We start from the raw sequence: 21,127 nt of genomic DNA, 5'->3' as shown, positions 1-21,127 counted from the left end.
AATTTAAACAAAAAAAACTTAAGAAAACAAGTCAATACAAAAATAAAATAATGTAAATGAGTGTATAAAATACACACTCATAGCCAACTAAACCTCCTATGAGGAGGGGAGCATTTCCCCATCAAGTAAAGAGTTATCTTTTACTTGTCCATCAATTTTCTCTTCACCATGTCTTTATTCTTTGATATTTTCATTTTTACAATCCCAAGTGAAACAAGTCTGAATATTATAGTCCCATATATTTAAAAATCTAAACTGATAGAACACCTCAACATTTGTTATTATAACTTCCAAATCCAATATGAAAAATCCATTTGAATTACTTGTGTGTTTTCAACCATTGAATTATATGGTGTAAGATTGAAAAATAATTGCAACGATTGAAGAAATTGCGTAGAGTCCAGGCAAGGTTTGAGCAATGGCGGTGGGGAGGTGGGGTTGTTGATGAATTGGGACGAATAATTTAATATGGTTGTGTGTGACATAAGGAATATATGATGATACATTCAGAATCATCACTCATCATTGCCAATTTATTGTTTTTCTTGAGAATACATAGATAAATGGGTAGAGATAAATTGTCATGTTTATAACACCATCGGATAGTGTACCGTACAGTACAATCTATTATTGTATATTTTGTATGTACGCTTTTCATTCACACAATTTTTTTTATTTTTATTCTTTATAAAAAATAAAATAAATATATTACAACAAACAAAGTAACATACACGCACGCAGACATGATTGAATAGCGATAATAATCCCCTTTCTTTCTTTCGTATTATATTCATTTTCCAGTTCCGAATAGAAGCGGAAGAATTAGTAAGTAGCAGTCGTAGTAGTAGAGATCATGACGATTGTCCCACTTATATGATCGAAGAAGAAGGGCTTTGCTTCTTCCAATTTCGTGAAAAAGCCCTAAAAATTGAGGATTATATAAAGGCCAAAATCCGAAGTCCAGCCATGGATAATGGATACGACGGGAAACTGGCCGAGAAATTCTCGGGTTTGAAGTTAGGGTTAGGGTTAGGGATGGGCTCCTCTATTGGCGATCCTTCGTCCGATGATAACGCCAATAATCCCAATGACAGTAGTTTGTTTCAGGTCATGAAAGCCGTTGAAGCTGCCGAAGCCACCATCAAGCAACAGGTCGATGAGAATAACCGATTAAGGGCAGAGCTCCAACATAAGAGTCTCCTCCTCCAGAAATATGTGAGTTTTCGGTTCAGGATTTAGCCCAAACTATCTTAAGCACAATGTTTGATTATTTATGTACATACATATATATATTTATATATTTTTATTTGGGCAGCTATTGACTGAAAAGAACTGCGAGTAACTTTGCATGCATCTGGAATGGGAAAATTTTGAATGCTTCTATCGTTTTAAGTTTCATTGGTTTTGCTCAGTACAACTAATTTGCTTTAACTATTATTAGATTTTTTATTTTATAAGAGCTGATAATAAAAATGAGAGATTATGTGGTCAGCTAATGTCATTCTTCTTCTTCTCTTATGTATGGGTTTTCGGTATTCAGTAGTATCTTCTGTGTCATTTACATATGGTGACTGACTCTACGGTTTTTGGCAGAAACTAGATGAATCAGGGTCCCTAAGGTCTCATTCCGGTGCTGCGCATGGCCATGGATCTTATGAATCTCCCCCGTCAGCTCCCTTTGTTAAAAGTCAACAAGACAGGGATAAGAGCATGAACAACACTTCTGCTGTTAGCCTACCTGGCACATTGGTTGTTCATCATGATGTGAAGCCAAATAATGATGTTACTACACAAAGTCACGCAGAACCCCACTCTGACACCAGTAAGATCAACGGGACAGTTAAATTACATCCTGGTGGTCACCCACCTGTGGATAATGCTGGATTCTCTGCTTCATCTACGACATCGTTTTCCCCAGGAAGGTATACGACTTCTAATGCCAATAATGGTCTTTTTTACATTGTAGTAAAAAAGTTGAACACTTGAGAAAATTTAGTGTATTTATCTCAGGTTCCAAATGGAAGGAGATTATGATTCCCGTTTCAATTTGTCTGGACAAGGTTTGATGCCGATGACTGAAATAAATAATTCTACTAGCCTCTGGAAGCAGGTATTGTCATGTAGTTATAGGAAGTGTTTTTGTACAATATTTTTGTTTATGGAGCACACGCTTGGTTTCTACAGGATCTTACTCCTAAGATTAGAGAGCACGAAGAAGAGATTATGCAATTGCGGAAACACCTTGCTGATTATTCGATAAAGGTAAAGCTGAACTGTATATATCTAAGTGGCTATTTTGTTTCTGATCTACTTCATCCTGTCCTCTATTCCTTGTATTCCTATCTTTAATTTTATTTTAGATGGCAGTTTCTGATTGTTTCTTACATACGGTATGATTGACCCTTGACTAACTTTATGATAGGAGGCACAGATACGCAACGAAAAGCATGTTTTGGAAAAGAGAATTGCTTATATGCGCCTGGTAGTGAGAACATGAATATTTTCACATTGGAATTCAATGCCTTTTCTATTTTGGTTCTTATCAGCTTTTTTGTTTTTTTTAATTGCCTTTTCTTTTTTTTTTTTTGCTTTGGTTCTCGGTTAATAGCCCTGTCCTTTATCTTTCCTCTGTCTTTTAATGAGTTTTATCACCCTGCGTTAGGCCTTTGATCAGCAGCAACAGGACCTTGTTGATGCTGCTTCTAAAGCTCTTTCATACAGACAGGATATTATTGAAGAAAACATACGTCTTACATATGCATTACAGGTTTTTTTTTTTATCCTGGCTTATAATTTTCATAAATTTTGTACATTTGTTTTGTGTGTGCGCGTGGTTCATAGGGAAGTAAGTTCTTTTTTCTTTATTAATTTCAGAGCTTAGTTGTTGAATGACTATTTTTCTTCCATTTTGTCAGGATGCACAACAAGAAAGATCGACATTTGTTTCATCATTGTTGCCTCTTCTTGCAGAGTATTCTCTGCAGCCGCCTGTTCCTGATGCCCAATCAATTGTCAGCAATGTCAAGGTTAGCCATAAGTAGTTTTCATTAGCATGAGTTGATCTGGAGTATATCAAAATGTTATCCATCAAATTTTTTAGCATTATATCTTGGATGAATTGAATACCATAATTCAATCTTATCATGCTACGCATATAGAGAAATCTTGTTATTGAAGATCACTGAAATCACCTTATTTCCTCCATGTTTAAGACAAAGAAGTGTAGGAAGATGGCTTTAAAAGTTCAGTTTTAACTTCAACCATTTGCTTACTAATTACTATTTAAATATGTAGTTTTCTGGGTGTAGAAGACCAGGGGTGACTAAGTCAATGAATATTGGTCATACCAATTGTCAAACATTAATTTAGATAAAAATCTTCACCTATCAAACTGTGTATGTATTTTTGTTTTCTTCTTATTTTATCCACTTTGTTCATTGGGGTGTGAGCCACAGAATGTTGCGGTAGCCATGTGGAAGTTACGCTGACCTAGATTTTGAATCTCAAGCATGTAGAAGGCAGATTTATCATCTTTTTTAGGAAAATTTGCGGCAAAAATCATTAAGTAGTTCAAAAGATTGCACTTAAATCACTAAGTAGTTTTTTTGGTGGCCAAAGTTAGGAAGTTGTCTGAAAGATTGCATTTAAGTCATTAAGTAGTTTTTTTGGCGACAAAAATCAGTAAGTAGTTTAAAATGTTGTACTTAAGTCACTAAGTAGTTGTTTTTGTTGCAAATGTCACATTTTACACAAATTTTATCTTAATTTTAATTAATCAATATATGTCTAAAAATATATATTCATAGCATCAATATAATAAATGGAATCTCTTTTAAGAATAAAAAATGATTTTAAAAATTCTAATATAAAATTATTATTCAATATTATTTAAATTAAAATTTAAAAAATAATACAACTTAAATTGAATTAAAACTTAGTTTATTTAAAATTAAATATTTTTTTGTGTTATAACTTTTGATTTTTTTTATTTGTAAAATAAATTTCTAATAATTTTTCAATGTTAGAATTATATATTTTATGTTTTTATAAATTAATCAAAATTGAGATAAAATTAGTATAAAATATGACTTTTGCAACTAAAAAACTACTTCGTAACTTAAGTGTAATATTTCAAATTACTTACTAATGTTTGCCACCAAAAAATCTATTTAATGGTGTATGGGCAACCTTTCAGCCTACTTATCGACTATTGCCGCCAAAAAAATTACTTGGTGACTTAAGTGCAACTTTTCAGACTACTTAATGATTTTTGCCGCAAATTTCGCTCTTTGTTATTATTTTAAAAGGGCATGTGATCTTGTGAGAGTAGTTGTTTTCTTCTTTCTAAAGTTCCAAACCAGTTGCATTTATATTGGTGTCATCTGCTTTTTTGCAGGTTCTGTTTAAACATTTGCAGGAGAAGCTTTACCTTACTGAGGTATGCATTGTAAATACATTTTTTAATGGCATTCTTAGATTTCTAAATTCTCGAGGTTAACTAGGATCTTTGGAGCATGTTTTAGTTATTTTCTAAATTAATTGTCATGGTTAATTCTTACATTGTTGACAGTCAAAGCTAAAGGAATCTCAATATCAATTGACCCCTTGGCGGTCAGATGTCAACAACTCAAATATTGCCCCACCTTCGCCGTCTCACTCCATAAGTGCAGCGTTGGCACCTTCAGTACGGTTACATTTTATTTTATTTTTCTCTTGTTAGCTTGTCACTGTATTTTTTTGTAAGTTGTTTATTATTTTTTTTTACCAGAACATGAGTGGGCTTGAATTAGTTCCTCAGCTGAATTACACACCTGGAACTGGAAAAGAGCTGCTCTCTAACTCTGATGCTCAGACAACTGCAGAATGGGATCTACTGGATCGTCATCAAAGTGGCACTGTTGGTGTTGCAACTAATCACATGGAATCCGATGACTTGGGGAGGTATTCACCTCTTGCAAGCAGGTGAGCCTGGTCAAATGGAGACTGCTTCTGTGAACTGAATACAAATTACAACCATCTGCATTTGTTGGTGGGTTCTAATTTCATTTAACTTTTGTGTTGATGCCTTGATGGTGGTCTATGCATGAATAATTGTCCAAAACTTGTCTTCATTATATGCCAAATCGTATTATTCTTAGAATGTAGAAGGAAGCAAAAGAAAAGATCCGTGGAAAACGGCAAACCAAATGATCTGTGAGTGTCAAGTAACATTTGTGGTTGGGAAAGCAACTAAAGGTTTTTGTGGCATAGCATGACAATATTTTTTTGATTTGATTGTTGGTTGATTGTTCTGTTTTAGCCTATTTGATCATTTCTTATCAAATGTGTAGGTCTTGATAGAGTTTTTCTTCTCTCTCTCTTTCTCTCCAAATTGAGAGATGCACAAATAATTTTTGTAGCTTAAAAGGTCCTACTAAAACTATGGCTGTGTTTGGTAGAGGAGGAGGAAAAAGGAAAAAGGAAAGAACGTTTGGAGAGAAAAAAGAAAAAATGTTTGATTGGTTGAGGAGAAAAGATGGTGGGAGAGAAGAGGGGTGGAAAAAAACGTTGTGATCCCACCAATATATAGCGTTCCTAAATCGGAGAGAAAAGTGGAGTGAAAATGTATATAATATACATCTAAATGAAAACTACCCATTTACCCTTGTTTCTAATCCAAAATAATTCATATAAAATTGTTAAATTGTAATTTTACTTTTATTTCTATTTTCTTTCCTCTCAACCAAACAACATAAGAGAATATATTTTCTTTCCTATCACCTTTATTTTCTATCTCTCATACTTTTTTCGTTCCTCTCAACCAAATATAGTGTATGCCTAGCAGAGAGGGAAGAAAATAGTATAAGAGATGGAAAGGATGACGTCTTTCCTTTATAGTTGTTTGGTAGATGACAAGTAAAGAGAACTAGTTTATTTTGAAATTATATATTTTACCCCTAAACTGTTTCTGTAAAGCTTGGTGTGCAAGTAGTATTTAATTCTCTCATTTCTTTTAAAATGCTTTCTCTTCCCTTATGCTCTTCACGCTGGTAGCAAAATATTTAGTGGACTGTCCCAAAATGTTTTTCCACTTTTCTCTTTTCTTCTGTTTTCTCTCACAATACGTAATGACCTATATCTTTTGATTCCTATATATCAAAAATAACCTTGACTTAGTGTTTGTCATGAGAGTGTTACCCTTACATTAAGACCCCAAAAAGCCTTTCATTCCTCTATATCAAACATAATCAAGATTAGGTTGATGTCATGAGAGTGTTGCCTTTACACTGAGAGACTCTAGAAGGCTTTTCACCGACACTTTTTTATTTTATTTTTCGTTCTCAAGTGCCTTTTTTTATTATTCTTTTTTCCCTTGTTGTATTTGAAAGGTCACTAAGGTTTGCAACCTATCAAGCATTATTTTCCTTGACAATCCTTATAATTTTTTTCCCCAAAATAATGGTTTACAATCAATTAACCTGAGGAGAAGTACGTGTTTAATTGTAGATGCCTAATATATTACTAACCTTTTTTTATTATTCTTTTTTCCCTGGTTGTATTAGAAAGGTCACTAAGGTTTGCAACCTATCAAACATTATTTTCCTTGACAATCCTTATAATTTTTTTCCCCAAAATAATGGTTTACAATCAATCAACCTGATGAGAAGTACGTGTTTAATTGTAGATGCCTAATATATTACTAACTCTGCCACTGCCTCCTTGTTCATCTGTTAGTGGAAAATTGTGTTTACATGTACATAGCAATCATATATGACAATCAAGTGAGGGAGAATTCAATGCTTTGTTTATATTGGAAGTGTTCCCCTTATTTGAATTTTTTCATGCCACTTATGGAAATGATTGTAAAAAGTTGTAAATAAATATTTCAAAAAAGAAGTATGTCTTTGCAATAGGGTGCCACTTTGGTATCTTTTGTAGGTTTCCATTTGAAAGGGATTTAAGAATGTTCCACATTGTTTGTACAATTAGGCTGTAGTGTAGTTTTATACTTTGGTGTACGTGTTTATTATGGTGTATTCTTGGTTATTAGTTTATACTTCATGTTTCTTGGGACTTGATTTTAAACATCTGATGCCTTTCTATGAAAAAGGAATAAATTTTTTCATATACTGTTCCTGGCATTGCTACTACAGCCAAAATTGTATTAGCTCTGCTCTGCCCTGCCGTTGTTGACATCACCTAACTTTTACTTTTCTATCAAAGGGCCTAACCTCAACCATGCCCATTTTGTTTCTAAATAATAATAATAATAATAATAATAATAGGCATTACAATTAGAGATTTTGGTGCTAGTAAGCAATTGCATACCAAGTGTATATATATTGCTTTTATCATGAAAGTTGGGTCTCTTGCTAATGTGTTTCCTATTTTTTGTAGGACTTCTTTAGCTCAAGATATACCTACACAAATAACGTTAAGTCATGGTGATGCACATGTTGCTCAGTATACTGAAGACTCCGCCAATAAACAGGTCACATTTCGTGACCCTGTGAGCCATGGTGAGATGGATGAGCGAGGTGCTGAAGGAAACCAGAATGAGAGAGAATCATCGGCTAATTGGACTTCAGGAAACTCTCCTTACACGACAACACTCGAGGACCCCAGCTCCTCATATCCTTATCTGCCACCAGTTTTAGAAGAACCTTCTTCCTCATTTTCAGAGGGTAATTACTGCTGGGAATTATGAGATCTGATCTCATTGTTATTATTGGCTACAGAAGAAGCATTTGTAATATTATGCATGAGTGACTGGCCTATTCCATATTAAGTGGATCATACCATGTTGGCTAATTTTTAATTAAAGTCTTAATATACAGCTGCAGATGATGATCCCTTACCAGCAATAGATGCCCTCCAGATTTCAGGTGAGGCTTATCCAGGACATGAGCTTCAAGCATGTGGCTATTCAATCCATGGAACAACCAGTTGCAATTTTGAGGTGAAGTTTTTTATTTCAAATAAAGAAATCACTCTTCATCATTCTTGTTCTCTCTCTGGATTTACAATAAACCAAAATATTTTTAAAATTTTTGTTTTAGATACTAGTATAAACTCACAATATTGCATTGTCATTTGCACTTCCAGTGGGTACGTCATCTGGAAGATGGATCTGTTAATTATATTGAGGGTACTACTCTTTTTCCTTATCTTGTAGATTATCATTATTCCCCCTAATTCTTCTTCTGTCTGAATTGTGGTTTATTTTTCTGGCAGGAGCAAAGCAACCTAATTATCTTGTTACGGCTGATGATGTTGATACATACCTTGCTATTGAAGTCCAGCCTCTGGATAATAGGAAGCGTAAGGTACATGCTCTTTTATGGGTCTGTATTTTTTTTAGAAGTTTCTCCTAATTTTGCAAGTAACAATTTTCTATTAGTACAAGCGCAGGGTTTTTTTTTATTCTTTTATTTTTATCTAATATATATAAACATACATAAAAGTAATAGTTGGAAACATTTTTCTGCTTCATTTTGTCCGTTTATTGTAATGTTGATGTTTATTTGGCTGTGGTTTAGGTTCATGTTCTCAACTCTACGAGTTTAACATGCTCCTATTACTTTGTATTTTATCCCATTGATTAATACAAAGTTTCGTTTCTATTTTTTTTTTAAAAGAAGAAGAGCCATTATTAGGGTAGGAAACACTGAAACTGGATACAATGGTTTGAAAGAAACTTCACATTTATGTTTGTAAGGGTCACATACCATATATATTTGGCAAGTACGAGTGCATGAAGTGTCTAGGTACTGGTTGCTGCTTTGTTTTAGCATTAGTTTGCTAATTTCTTTAGTAAGTAGGGTTTTTGGAAAGGATTTTTATCTTGCTTGAATATCTTATTTGATTTTATTCTGAGCAGGGTGAGCTTGTAAAGGTTTTTGCCAATGGGAAGGAAAAAATCACTTGTGGTGAGTAATTTTCTGTCTTTGTTTCTCTTTCAATTAGTCTTGTTGTAAGTAAATTAATATATATATATATATATATGATATGCAAACATTATAAAAGCCCTCTGCTTTCGAATTACTGTGAATGGGTTCCCTCTTTTCTCCAAGTGGATTGAGTTGCCAAGGATAATTTTTTCTTTCTTTTTTTATTTGCATAATATTATTTGTTCTCAGTACAGTTTACTACCCCTTTGATATAGATTCTGATATGCAAAACCATATAGAGAAGACTCTTCATAATGGCCAAGCTTCGTACAAAGTCCTGTATTCGGTATGACTTCAAGGAGAACACCTACAAAGATATTCTCCTTTTCTTCTCTTTAGCAGCTATTGAAGCATATATGCAGTTTCTTCTCTTTAAACCACTGCACTAATTGTTTTCTTACATTTTCTTCTAGAGTGGATATCTAGATATATGGGAACCAGCTACATTGGCAATCAAGAGGGACGCCTACAGTATTAAGTCCAGTAGCGCCAATGGTGTTGTACTTACAGAAAAGTTTTCACCGTCCACAATTGTATTATTCTTACTTGGCTTATACTACCTAGTACTTACAAATATAATAAAAGATGCCAAGCAGTCATCATAAAACTACAACCATGTACATTGATCCCTCACCAATTTAGAAAACAATTTCTCTTTAAATGTTCACCGTCAAATATACAGAAAGCAACATAAAATTTGACCTTCCCAGGGTTTCCTTCTAAATTTAATCTTCTTTCTAACCAACCAACAAATGGCTATAACAGCAACATGCTATACCTTCTTGTTTGATCACCTGTACCAACCTCTATCGAAACAAAAATCTGTGTTTGCAAGGTTGAGGCCAAGCTCATTGGTTCTGGAAAGCTTACAAGTTATAAACCATATCGGTTTTGAAAAGTCTGGTCCTTTTTAAGTTAAAACAAAACTAGAGGTTGCTAGATTTATATATTATTGGGTTCATTTTATTTATTTATTTCTTGTTTAAGTATTTGATGTAAATTAAGGAACTTTTTCTTTTTCTGCTTTTATAAATCACTTGTGATATACTTTCCTATTGAGTGGGCTGTGTCCAATTTATTACCGACTTACACTGAGAGTGAACATCATCGGATTATAGATTTGCACATCACAACCCATGTGTGGGTCCATAGGTCCCCGCACTCTAATCCCAAAACCCATACTGTAAACGGGGCTGGGGATTGTTTGGGGTGTCCTTGATGTGGTGGATTTCTCATACCAGCCTTTTATCCCTCCATACTTGCCCCTAAACATATAATATAATAAATAAATGAATATTCAAAATTTCATAATCAAAGTGTGTATCAACAGATAATAATTTAATACAATATTCAAGTTGTATATCAGGTCGAGCCCAGGTAGGACATGTTATGCCCATCCTGGACTTGTCCATGAATTTTAACTAATATATGAAACCATGTATTGTTATTTTGACAAGCTAAGTCATATATAAACTTGGAACTATTGAACTACGTGATGATCTTATCGGTAGTCTTCTTTCTTTTTTTTTTCTTTTTTCTTGTAGGTTGCAATTCCTTATGGAAGTCTGACAGAATTCAATATAACTGGTCTTGGTGGTGTTGAGCATCTATTGAAAATAGATAACAGTGCAGATATTAGCTGGTAAGCAATTGATGCTATTATAGTTGAAGGAAGATTTGAAATCATCGAAGTAATTTTGGGGTGTGAATTAGGTACTTGAATTGAAAAGCTTCCAAATCAACTATAAAAATTGTCTCACATGGAGTTATTATTAGGTGTCAGTTGAAATGAGGGGTTCAAAATTATTTAATTATATTGATAACGTAAAAGGATGAGAAAATTATTGTGTTTGGTTGCATATGAATCTTGTGTATGATTTTTGAAATTATAAAAGTGTTTTGTACGTAATGCTATATAGGTCTTATTAATTATGTGAACTTTTTTTATTTTGTAAAACCAAAGATGTATTAATCATAGTGATAGGCCCCCAATTAGGCTTACTTAATCTAGACGATGTAAAATAGATTAATGAGTTTGGTGGCTTTGTTGATATGGATAAATAAATAGAATTGCCGAGGTGTTTTAATTGTTGCTGAGTTGGTATAATTCTGTTTTGTGCAAGTAGAATTGCGTAAGGAATTTAGTGAGGGCTAAGCTATAATTAGCAACCTTGTATTTTCATTTAGGGGTATGCAATTAAAAATTGTAAAGTGAGAGTAAATTACTTTCTATGGAGATCCCAAGTGTCTTAAATTACTTGGAAAGTTTGTAACCAGATTTTGATATCAATAAGATACCTTGAACAATATTTCCTTTCAAGTATTGTGAGTCTTGCCTAAGGCTTATCAAAGTGCCCATGAAGCAAGGAGGAAAGGAAGTGGACGATGATTTGGTAGCCATGGCTGATTCAATGAAGTCAGTAGGAACCAAGATCAAGGCTGTCCGAGAGGAGTTGAGTGGGGAGATGAAGAATATAAGGCATAAATTTTGGCGACTATGGGGTAGTTGATCAAGAGTCAGAACTCAAGAATTGATGGCGCAAGAAGTGGACTCCACCAACCATGATTGTGACTCCTGGTGAGATTTCTATTTTTGAAGGTTGGAGATGCCCACCTTCGATGACACCAATTCGGAGAGATGGCTTTCGATAGCCGAGCTTTTCTTCACCTTGTAGTGATTGATGAACGAGGGGACATTAGAAGCAAAAGTCATTGGCTTTGAAGGCGACACGCTCCTTTGGTACAAGTGGGAACATCGATGACGTCCAATAGTTTTATGGGATGACATGAGATTGCTCATACTGAATAAATTCAGGGGCACACAACATGGTTCTTTACACAACAATTCTTTGCTTTTTGCCAAGAGGGGTCTGTGCAAGAATACTGTCGCAAATTCATCGAGCTACTTGCACCACTTGATGGTATCTCAGATGTGGTTTCTCTGAACCATTTTCTTGGTGGCCTCAAAAAGGGAATCCAAGAAGAATTGCGATTATTTGAATCAGATTCTTTAACCAAGGCAATGGAATTTGCCTAGAAAATTGAGAACAAGAATTGAGCCTCTTTCCTTTCTAATATGAGAAGGGAATTTAAGATTATCTAAAATTGAGAATAAGGCAATGGGTTAGTGTGATCAATGAGCCCAATTGGTGGTGGGGACTGAACTGGGTCTGGGCCGACGACCCTAGGGGGAATACAAGAGTTGGTAGACTTGGAGATGTAAGAAAAAAGAGACGAGGGAATTTGTTACAAGTGTGACAACAAATGGGCTTTAGGGCACCAATGTAAGAGAAAAGAATTGAATGTGATCTTCAAGCATGATGAGATAGATGAACAAGGGAAGATGAAGGGCTGGACGAGGATGTGTCTAGTCTCTAGATGTAGCTGAAATCAATGAAGTAGTGGAGTTCTCTCATAATTTAGTGGTGGGCTTAAAACAATGAAAATAAAAGGGGTACATCGAGGATCAATAAGTAGTGAACTTGATTGATTATGGAGAAACAAACAGTTTCATTTAGTCAGACTTGGTGGACAAGTAAAAGCTGCTTATGATGAAGACATGGGAGTATGGGGATACTATGGGCTCGGGTGACTTGGTAAAAGGGCAAGGCATTCGTAGGGGAGTGGTGCTTCAATTGCAAGGGCTGACCATCGTGGAGGAATTTTCGCCATTGGGAATGGGAAGTATAGTCATTTTGGGAATGCAATGGTTGGCTACCTCGGGGTTTCCTCGTAACAATTGGCAAAAGAAAGTGATGAAACTTCAATTAGAAGGCAATGCCGGGGCTCTCACAGGTGATCCCACTTTGGGAAAAACATTGGTGTCACTCAAAACCACATTGCTTGCCATCTAGCATGAAAAGTATGGGTTTGTGGTGCAGCTCAACGAGGTGATAGCCTCCAACTCAGATCTGCCAGAAGTACCAACACTTATTTTAGGGATACAAGGAGGTGTTCTCAACTCCAGGCGTGTTACCTCCCATTAGAGAACAAGAGCACGCTATCATTCTTCAAGGAGAAGGGGTACCTGCCGATCCTACCAAAGTGGAGGCCATGACAAAATGGGCAGTATTGATGAACTTGCGTGAATTGAGGGGCTTCTTGAGGTTGGCTGGGTATTACAAGTTCATGGTCAGGTTAATGATAGAGCTTCCACACATTGTGCTGGTACTAAGTTCTTGGCCTCCTCTTTTGTAAAACATCATGCACGTCCACAACAGCTGCATGTCCAAAGTGATTGCAGGGAGGAGCTTCATCTTCCCCTTCGGCTTTGAGGTTGCATTTTACATCTCATAACTATCTACCAACCACCTTTTTTTTAAAAAAAAAGAACTATCCCCCAACCAAAACCTACGATCTTCTAGGGATATTCCTTTTTTTTTTTGGGAAAAGAAATGAATCAAAAACTTTGTATTAATTGGTAAAAAGAAATACAAAGTAAAAGGGACCATGTCAACATCAATTGGATGAAAACATGATCCCCAATGGTTAGCATTGAAAAAAACAACAAAATTTTCCAATCTCTAATCAAATCTAGGAAAGAAACTTCCTCAAACCTTTTAGCTTTATAAACCCAGGTTGCCACCCCTAACTTTATCTTTACCCATAGTGTTTCTTCTGAAGCTTCCTTATCTTAAAATTTTTCACATTTTTTTCCCAAGCAAAATGTCCCAGAAATTTGCCATGATTGCTGCTGTCTATAGATGGAACTCCTTTAGAAGCTTGTTTCATACGTGCAAAAGAACATTCCAGAAATAGATGACTTAGCTGATTTTCCTTTAGATTTACAATTGGTACACCATCCTAGAGATAGCGCTTGGTGAGGACATTCTTTCTGTAAGTTTTCACGCACATTAATCCTTCCTACTGCTAGAAGCCACCTGAACACTTGTACTTTAGAAGGGATTGAGCTTTTCCAAAGAGACTTTAATCATTCACTTATAGCTTAATCAACTGAAATTAATCTTTTGAAGGCTGATTTGCATGAAAGCAATTAAAACTATTCTTTTTTTTTTTTTTTAAATAAATTAAACTTGTATTATTGCTACAAGGTACAAAAATACAAGGTAGCACCCCATCTAGTCTAGTCAAGGAACAAAAATACAGTAAAATTATACTAATATTACACTAAAAAAACTCAATTCTCACAATCATGCCAAGAAAGGAATGTGTACAAAATCCTTGTCTGCTTGCAGCAATGATGCTACTGTCTTAACATTATCCCGTGACCTTTCTATGTCATCCTTTTGTCTTCAAAAATTCCTTTTTATGTTCCAGCCATAATACCGAAAAGATAGCCTTTTCCATAGCTTATGCTTGGCTCCCAAGACTTTGATACAGCCACACTTTCAAGCATTGGGCTGGAGCACACCAAAATAGTCTGAATTCCTTCTGGACTCTTAAGCCAAACCTGCAAAGCCTAAACAATGCTGAAAAACATGATCCACTCACTCATTATCTCTTCTACAGAGAGTGCACCAACTTGGAGACAGAAATATATGGGCTTCTTTTCTTCATAATAGTATGAACATTCACCCTTTTCTACAAAATCTGCCATAAGAACACTTAAACTTTGGGAGGTGTAGTAATTTTATACGGAAGAATCCCATGGGGATGAGATGGATCCTGAAACAATTCTAGGGTTCTCAGACGCAAATTTACAAGAGAATGTTTCCTACCTATCCCCCCTATCAGACTCTACAGTCTTCCAACAAATTGCTCAATCTTCTACTCCCCTCCCTTCTAGTTGTCGAATAACCTTACACCTCCCGAACGATTAAATATCTGGATAAGTGGAAATTCCTGCAACTCTCTTCCCCTTCTCCAACCTAACACTCAGGGATACAATGTTGTTTCTTTAAACTAACTATAAACACTAGTTGCTAGAGTATCTTAATCAGCCTAAACATCATCCCATAATTTTATTTTCTTCTCGCTCCCCACTTTAAGCTCCATATCAATTAACTCTTAATAACACAAGACTACCCTTACAAGGGCATCTATAAGTCGTATTTTTTCCCAATCTAGTTCCCCATTCGTTTTCTTGCAAGGAAATTTGTGCATAATCACTTTGTGCTACAATGAGTTTTTTTCTTTAGGGAACCTCCACAACCATTTCATAAGAAGCAACTTGTTTCTCAAAAGGAAGTTTCCAATTCTTGAACCTCCATCACCCTTGGATTTGCATACTAATTCCTAAGAAATTAAATGGTCTCTTAATTTCTCATTAGCCCCTCTATTACCTCCACCACCAAATTAGGAGCTTTAAATAAAGAGGGGTAATAGATTGGCATTGAGCATAGCATCGATTGAATCAAAGTTGACCCACCTCCTCTAGACAAGTAGGCATTTCTCCATCTTTGAAGCCTTTTAGAAACTTTGCTAATTTCTGGCTCCCGAAGTGGACCTTCTATAATTACCGACCCCTCCCTATTTGCATCTGTGTAGGCTTCAGTTGTTAGCCTTCTTCCTTTATTGAATAGAAAACTTCAACTTGGACTCCCCTTTAAATACTTTAAGATTTTGTTAACAGTCTCAAGATGTTCTTCCTTAGGTTCATGCATGAACTGATTAACTACAACTCAAAAAGAGATATCAGGTCAAGTATGGGATGCATAAATTAACTTGGTAACTTTCCCTGTCAACACTTTTTCCATCCTTAGCAATTCTAGTTTTATGATTAAGATCAACAGGAACCTATGCTGATTTGCTTCCCAGCTTACCTACTTTCTAGGAAATGGAATTTTGACAGGGGACGAACAAAGTGATTCTGGGGGTCTTCTTCTCTGTGGTGAAGCATCTGAAACCCCAATGCATTTTTCACGTCTTTCTTTCTTCTCTTGGTTCTGAGCTGGTTGGGGTCATGGCAATGATCTTGCTGTGGGTCAAGCTAGATTTCCCTTTCATGGGTGTGTTGATGTACTATCAGAGAAGCTTTCAGCAATGTAGGTGAGGAACATATTTAGGCTTATCAAATGGCTTCTTGATAGAGGAAAAGCAAATTGGATTTCTCATACATAACCACAGGGACTTGACTTACTGGGTTCTAGAGTTCATAGACAAATTTATGGTTTACATGGTTTACCTCACCAACAACTTGCTGACTTTGCATAACATTGTGGTTCCTTCCATTTTGTATTATTGGGAATGTCATACTTTTCTCTAGATGAGAAGCTTGTTGATGATTATATTGGACCATCTATTGTGATTTTTGGTGTCGAGAGGGTCAACTTTTATTGAGGGAGTGAGGACGTGGATTATTGATGTTGGAGATGTTATTGTGGGATGGAAGATGTGCACTTCAGAGATGGTTCTCCAACCCTCAATCAGGCAAGATCGAAAAACTCCTGTATTATTGCAATATGCTTGTCCAAAAACAAGATACAGTGAAGAGAGTTCAAGGGGCTGACTCACTAAAGAGCTTGGCCATACACTTAAGAAGCTGCTTGTTCTAGCTGCTGAAAAATTGGAAATACAACATTACTGAATTGGTTCTTTGACAGAGGCTGGGCACAAAATGATATTTCAGCGGTTGACTCGACATTAGAAAGAAAAGCCAACCTGAGCGATCTTTGAATGTACCAGATTTGGAAGCTACATGAGAAAACTACCAGCTGATCCTACAAGTCTTCTAAATTTGACCTTGTGGAGGATAAGGTGATTGTTTCGGCCCGGGGTAATTTAGTACACAAGTTGGGCACTAGGCATAATAGACAGCAGAAGTAATTTTTTTCTTTTTTCTTTTTTGTGTTAGTTGCTTAGGTGTAATGGTCTTACTATCCTATTGGCTGAGCAATTAGAATTCCGTTGGGACTTTAGTTAGGTGTGGGTATATAAATTGCAGCCTAGTCTAATTGTCTCGAAGAGTTTGGAAAGCATTATGACATTTTCTTGGATATCAATACAGAATGCACTTTTGATTCAATATCATCTAGTGTGTATCAAAAACCCCTCACTACTTTAATCTTTTCTTTACGCCTCCCATCAATGAATATGAAATATGATACTAACGAGAGACATCCTTTGATCCATTTTCTCCAAACTTTACCAAAATCTTTTTTTTTTTCCAGCACAATGATTAAGAAATCCCATTCCTCATAATCGCGTGCATTTTCAATATCAATCTTGAATCTTCTAATAACCCTTCACTAGAGAGAATGTTCCTGCTAAGGAAATCCCTGAGGTCTCAACAAAGCCACATTCTTAAATTTTAAATTGTCTACTCCAAGGCCTTTTTTTTTTTACTGTATCTTGTGTAGTTTTTTTGTGAATAATATTTCTAATCTCCTTTTATTGATGAATAGAATGGCCTATATATTGGCTGAATACAAAGAACTAGACAACTAAAAAGGAAAAATTACAACCTAAACTTAGTTGTACAATATACTCTAGATAAAACATATGCCTATCTAATATTTATACACCCATCAATCTGAGTTGTATATGTTATACAAACCCAGCTTGGAATTGAATTCTTCAAAACTTGTTCTTGGTAGGGCTACGTTAGGATGTTGACAATCTGTTTCTTTGTAGGAATGTAGTTGAGCTCAATGATCTTTTGAATTCACCTTCTCAGAAATGAAGTGTCTATTTCAACATGCTTAGTTTTGTCATGGTGAACCAAATTTTTAGCAATGCTATTGCAGCTTGACTATCACTGTACAATTTAAAGGACTTGGGAGAGTCAAACCTCAATTCATTCATAAGCCTTTTGATCCACACCCATTCACAAATACCAAGACCAAAGCACAATATTCTGTGCAATAACCACTAGTTGATCGTGTATAATTCCGATGGGAGTATCAACAAATTGATGAATAGTTCTTGTCTTGCATGTTGACCTCTATATTCCCAACTTTTCTCCTGCTATAAACACGAAGTTCTTTGTTACCTATATCAAATTGAGTTTGAGGTGGTGGTAAGTTTGAAATGGTGTTTGGATTTTCTGAGGAGGAAGGTGAGGTTGGATTGACAATAGAGAAAGACGGGTTGGATGTGTTTTCTGGACTGATATCTGGTTGGATAGGAAAAGAAGGCAAGGAAGGACCAGTTGATTATGTAGTAAAGAATGGTTTTGTGTATGTAAAAAAAGTGATACCAAAGATGGTGCGAAGAAAGATACAGTAGAGAAATATTTCACAAAAAAAAAAATTGATGCACACATAGAAGAGGAAAAAAAAACTTAGACAAAGATGCAACTTTTTGATGAAATCGTGGGAGAACCCTAGATGAAGAGTCATAGCCGAAGTAGTAAGCGCCGAGAAAGAAGATGTGAGAGAAAACTGGCCGGAAGATGCTGTCACGCGTGGGAGAGTGGTTGGAGATGGAGGCGACGCGTGGGGCTCACGTGTGGCTCTGCTCGGCGTCAAACTTTGGGGTTTTGCCGGCCGGAGGTGTAGCAAGCTCCCTATGTAGGGAGGTGAGAGTAGAAGATCGCCCTAAAATGGTTTTCTAAGGTTGAGCTCAAGATTGCAAAACCCTAGTTTTTTTTTGTTTAGTTTTGAAAAGGGCAGAAAAAATTGGAAAGACTTCCAATTTTTGGACTACTAAGCTCTGATACCATGTAGTTTTTTTTGTAAATAATACTTCTAATCTCCTTTTGTTGATGAATAGAATGGGTTGAATATAAAGAACTCGACAACTAAAAAGGAAAAATTACAACCTAAACTTAGTTGTACAATATACTCTCGATAAAATATATGCCTATCTAATATTTCTACAGTAAGTAACCAATTAATTTTTCCTTCTTTAATCAAAACCACCTTTTGGAAAGTCATATTAGTGTATGGAAGCATGTAAATTTATGCTTGAACAGTTTATGGAAGTTTCAGAGCATAGGACATACCTACCATTTTCTAACCGAAAATCCTGTTTGACCTGGATTGTGCAATTTCATAAAATAAATTGTTTTGAGTAGTGAAATTCAATTCTTTTATGTCTTGGATAAAAGTACATAGGGTTAAACTACGGCCTGACCCTCTTGATATATGAAATCAGCGAACTCCTATAAAGGCCATGATGCACAGTTCTAGAGGTAATTACTAAAGGTTTTAAGGGAAGTGAAGTACCATGAAGTGCATAAGCATAGTCATTTTGAAAGTTACATGGATCGTATCCTTTGTTTGTATGAGAAATGTGGACTGACTATGCTTTTCTTCTTCCATTTTAAAGGAATGCAAAGTAGGAATAGATAGTTTTTGTTATGGTCCTTGCTAGCCATGGTTTAATTCCTTACAATTCAATGTGAACAAAAGTTTATATCTTGCATCTTAATAACGTGTTTGTTATTGTTTTGATAATTGAGATTCCATGATCCTATGTAACAGTTTTTTCTCAATCCTGTTCATCTTGGTTATATATGTTTAGCATTTGTGATTAGGAGATCTTCATGTTTTATTATTTTTCTTAGAACGATTTGAAGAGTCACCTTTCTTGTCTTTGTTGCAGCTCTAGAGATACAATTGTGCTCGCCTTGAGACTTTTCATTCGTAGGGTAAGTGTTTCCGTCTCTAAGTTTATTATTATTATTATTTTGGGGGTGGGGGTGTTTAAAACGTATGAAATCAAACATCGAAGCAGTTAGTTTTTCTGTCGTTTCATCTTGCATCTTTGTTCTTTCTGTTTATTTATTTTAATTTTTCGGTGTTTTGGTTTTCTTTTGTTTTTGTTTTTTATCATAAATTATAAATTAATAAAAACAAATGCATTTAGCAGAAGTTTTGAATATAGTTGCTGCGTATATTTTATCATTGGACATGAAATGTCAACCCTGCGCTGTGCTTATTGATATTGTTGTTTAAGCAAATTTGATATTGGTACTAGCAGGCTAGTGAAAGAAGAAAAGGAAAAGGAAAGAAAAGGGGTCTATTCTTTAACAAGTAGAGCAATTATTTCTTCCATCAATATGGTTCGTGTTCAGGCGCTTTAGTCCCAGCCAAAAAAATCATTGAGGTCCACTCTCCCATCGAGTATTGGTGTGTGCTGTTTTGAGATTTCCCGAGAGCATTATTATCATAGGCACGAAAGATTTTGTGCTGCAATTGTAATCCCTTGCAACTATTAATTTTCTATTTTAGGTCCATTTTGCTTAATTTTTTAACTCCCCCCCTTCTCTCTCTAGTACACTTGAACTAACGTAGTGCTGGTTCTATCCAGCGGTCTTAATTGGTACGAGTACAGCCACATTTAGCATGGAGAAATATTATGACCCTCGTTAAAAAAAAAATCGATATATACTTTTTTTTTCTTAAATGACTGGACTAAATGTCTACAGTAATAAAAATATAATTTCTAAAGTTAATAGCATAGAATTAGGATTTAGTCTTTTTTTTTTGGATATAGCTCCTTTCGCACCCAGCGGGTAATTTTATTTATCATTTATATAGTTTTTGTATCAATTATGAACTTGCGTTTGCTTGCATACAGTATGCACTTTGAAGCAGACTACATCTAAAATATTAATATAAATATAGCTAAAATTTTAAAACTACAAAAGAGGACAGCAAACCATACATGATAATTAAAGGTATTAAGATGTAACTAATATCTGTGAAAGAGGACAGCAAACCATACATGATAAATAAAGGTATTAAGATGTAACTAATATCTGTGAAAGAGGACAAAAAACCATATATGAAAATTAAAGGTAAAAAGATGTAAATAATATCTGTGAAAGTGATTTACGTTTATAATAATAAAAACAGAAGTGATTTTTTATTTTATTTTATTTTCTATACAAAAGTATAACTGATTTAGATTATAAAATTGATTTTTTATGAATAAATTAAAAAACGTATTTTTTATGCTACAATTGATTCACAAGGAGAAATGCAAAAGAAGATGAGATAGTTGTAGAACAATAAAATTGAAACTACAATATGTAGGCCAACAAACCAGAAATGAAGGTTGAAAACGACATTTGGCGAAGCGAATGAAAAAGACGGTTTTTTGTATATACCCAAAATGAAGCAAAAAATATCAAATATACGGTTGATCATTTATTTTTCTTCACATTTACGTGTAGTAATTACTTTTATACGGTTTCTTCTTCGATGGAAGCCTCTTGCACAAAACATTAAGCTCAAATCGGCTCAAAATAGTCCAGTTCTCTATTAATTACTTTCTTTCAGTGCTTTGACTAATCAACTATAAAAATCACTAAATCTCTAACTATTGACTAGTCATCACAATCCATCTTT

General features: G+C 35.1%; 1 protein-coding gene across 5 annotated transcripts; it reads left to right on the top strand.

The window, feature by feature from the left end:
* Positions 1-702: 702 nt before the first annotated feature.
* On the top strand, positions 703-20,224 carry LOC133799479 (uncharacterized). Of its 5 annotated transcripts, none has more exons than XM_062237502.1 (20): positions 703-1,215; positions 1,594-1,922; positions 2,011-2,110; positions 2,185-2,262; positions 2,423-2,482; positions 2,663-2,767; positions 2,916-3,026; positions 4,397-4,438; positions 4,571-4,684; positions 4,769-4,962; positions 7,378-7,664; positions 7,824-7,939; positions 8,086-8,128; positions 8,215-8,306; positions 8,861-8,909; positions 9,146-9,216; positions 9,344-9,463; positions 10,475-10,572; positions 19,377-19,422; positions 19,752-20,224. In XM_062237502.1, the coding sequence occupies exons 1-20, from the start codon at positions 874-876 to the stop codon at positions 19,809-19,811; spliced, it is 2,457 nt and encodes an 818-aa protein (XP_062093486.1). In that variant the 5' UTR covers positions 703-873; the 3' UTR covers positions 19,812-20,224. The 5 variants fall into 5 exon arrangements, 3 of the variants coding, with proteins under 3 accessions (XP_062093486.1, XP_062093478.1, XP_062093482.1); XM_062237494.1 differs by having other exon boundaries at positions 705-1,215; positions 7,818-7,939; XM_062237498.1 differs by having other exon boundaries at positions 707-1,215; positions 7,818-7,939; positions 19,755-20,224.
* The last annotated feature ends 903 nt before the right edge of the window (positions 20,225-21,127 follow it).

The sequence above is a fragment of the Humulus lupulus genome, chromosome 1, assembly GCF_963169125.1.
Source record: "Humulus lupulus chromosome 1, drHumLupu1.1, whole genome shotgun sequence".
Taxonomy (NCBI): Eukaryota; Viridiplantae; Streptophyta; class Magnoliopsida; order Rosales; family Cannabaceae; genus Humulus; species Humulus lupulus.
The sequence above is the reverse complement of the archived record's forward strand: the minus strand, read 5'-3'. Positions and strand labels throughout refer to the sequence as shown.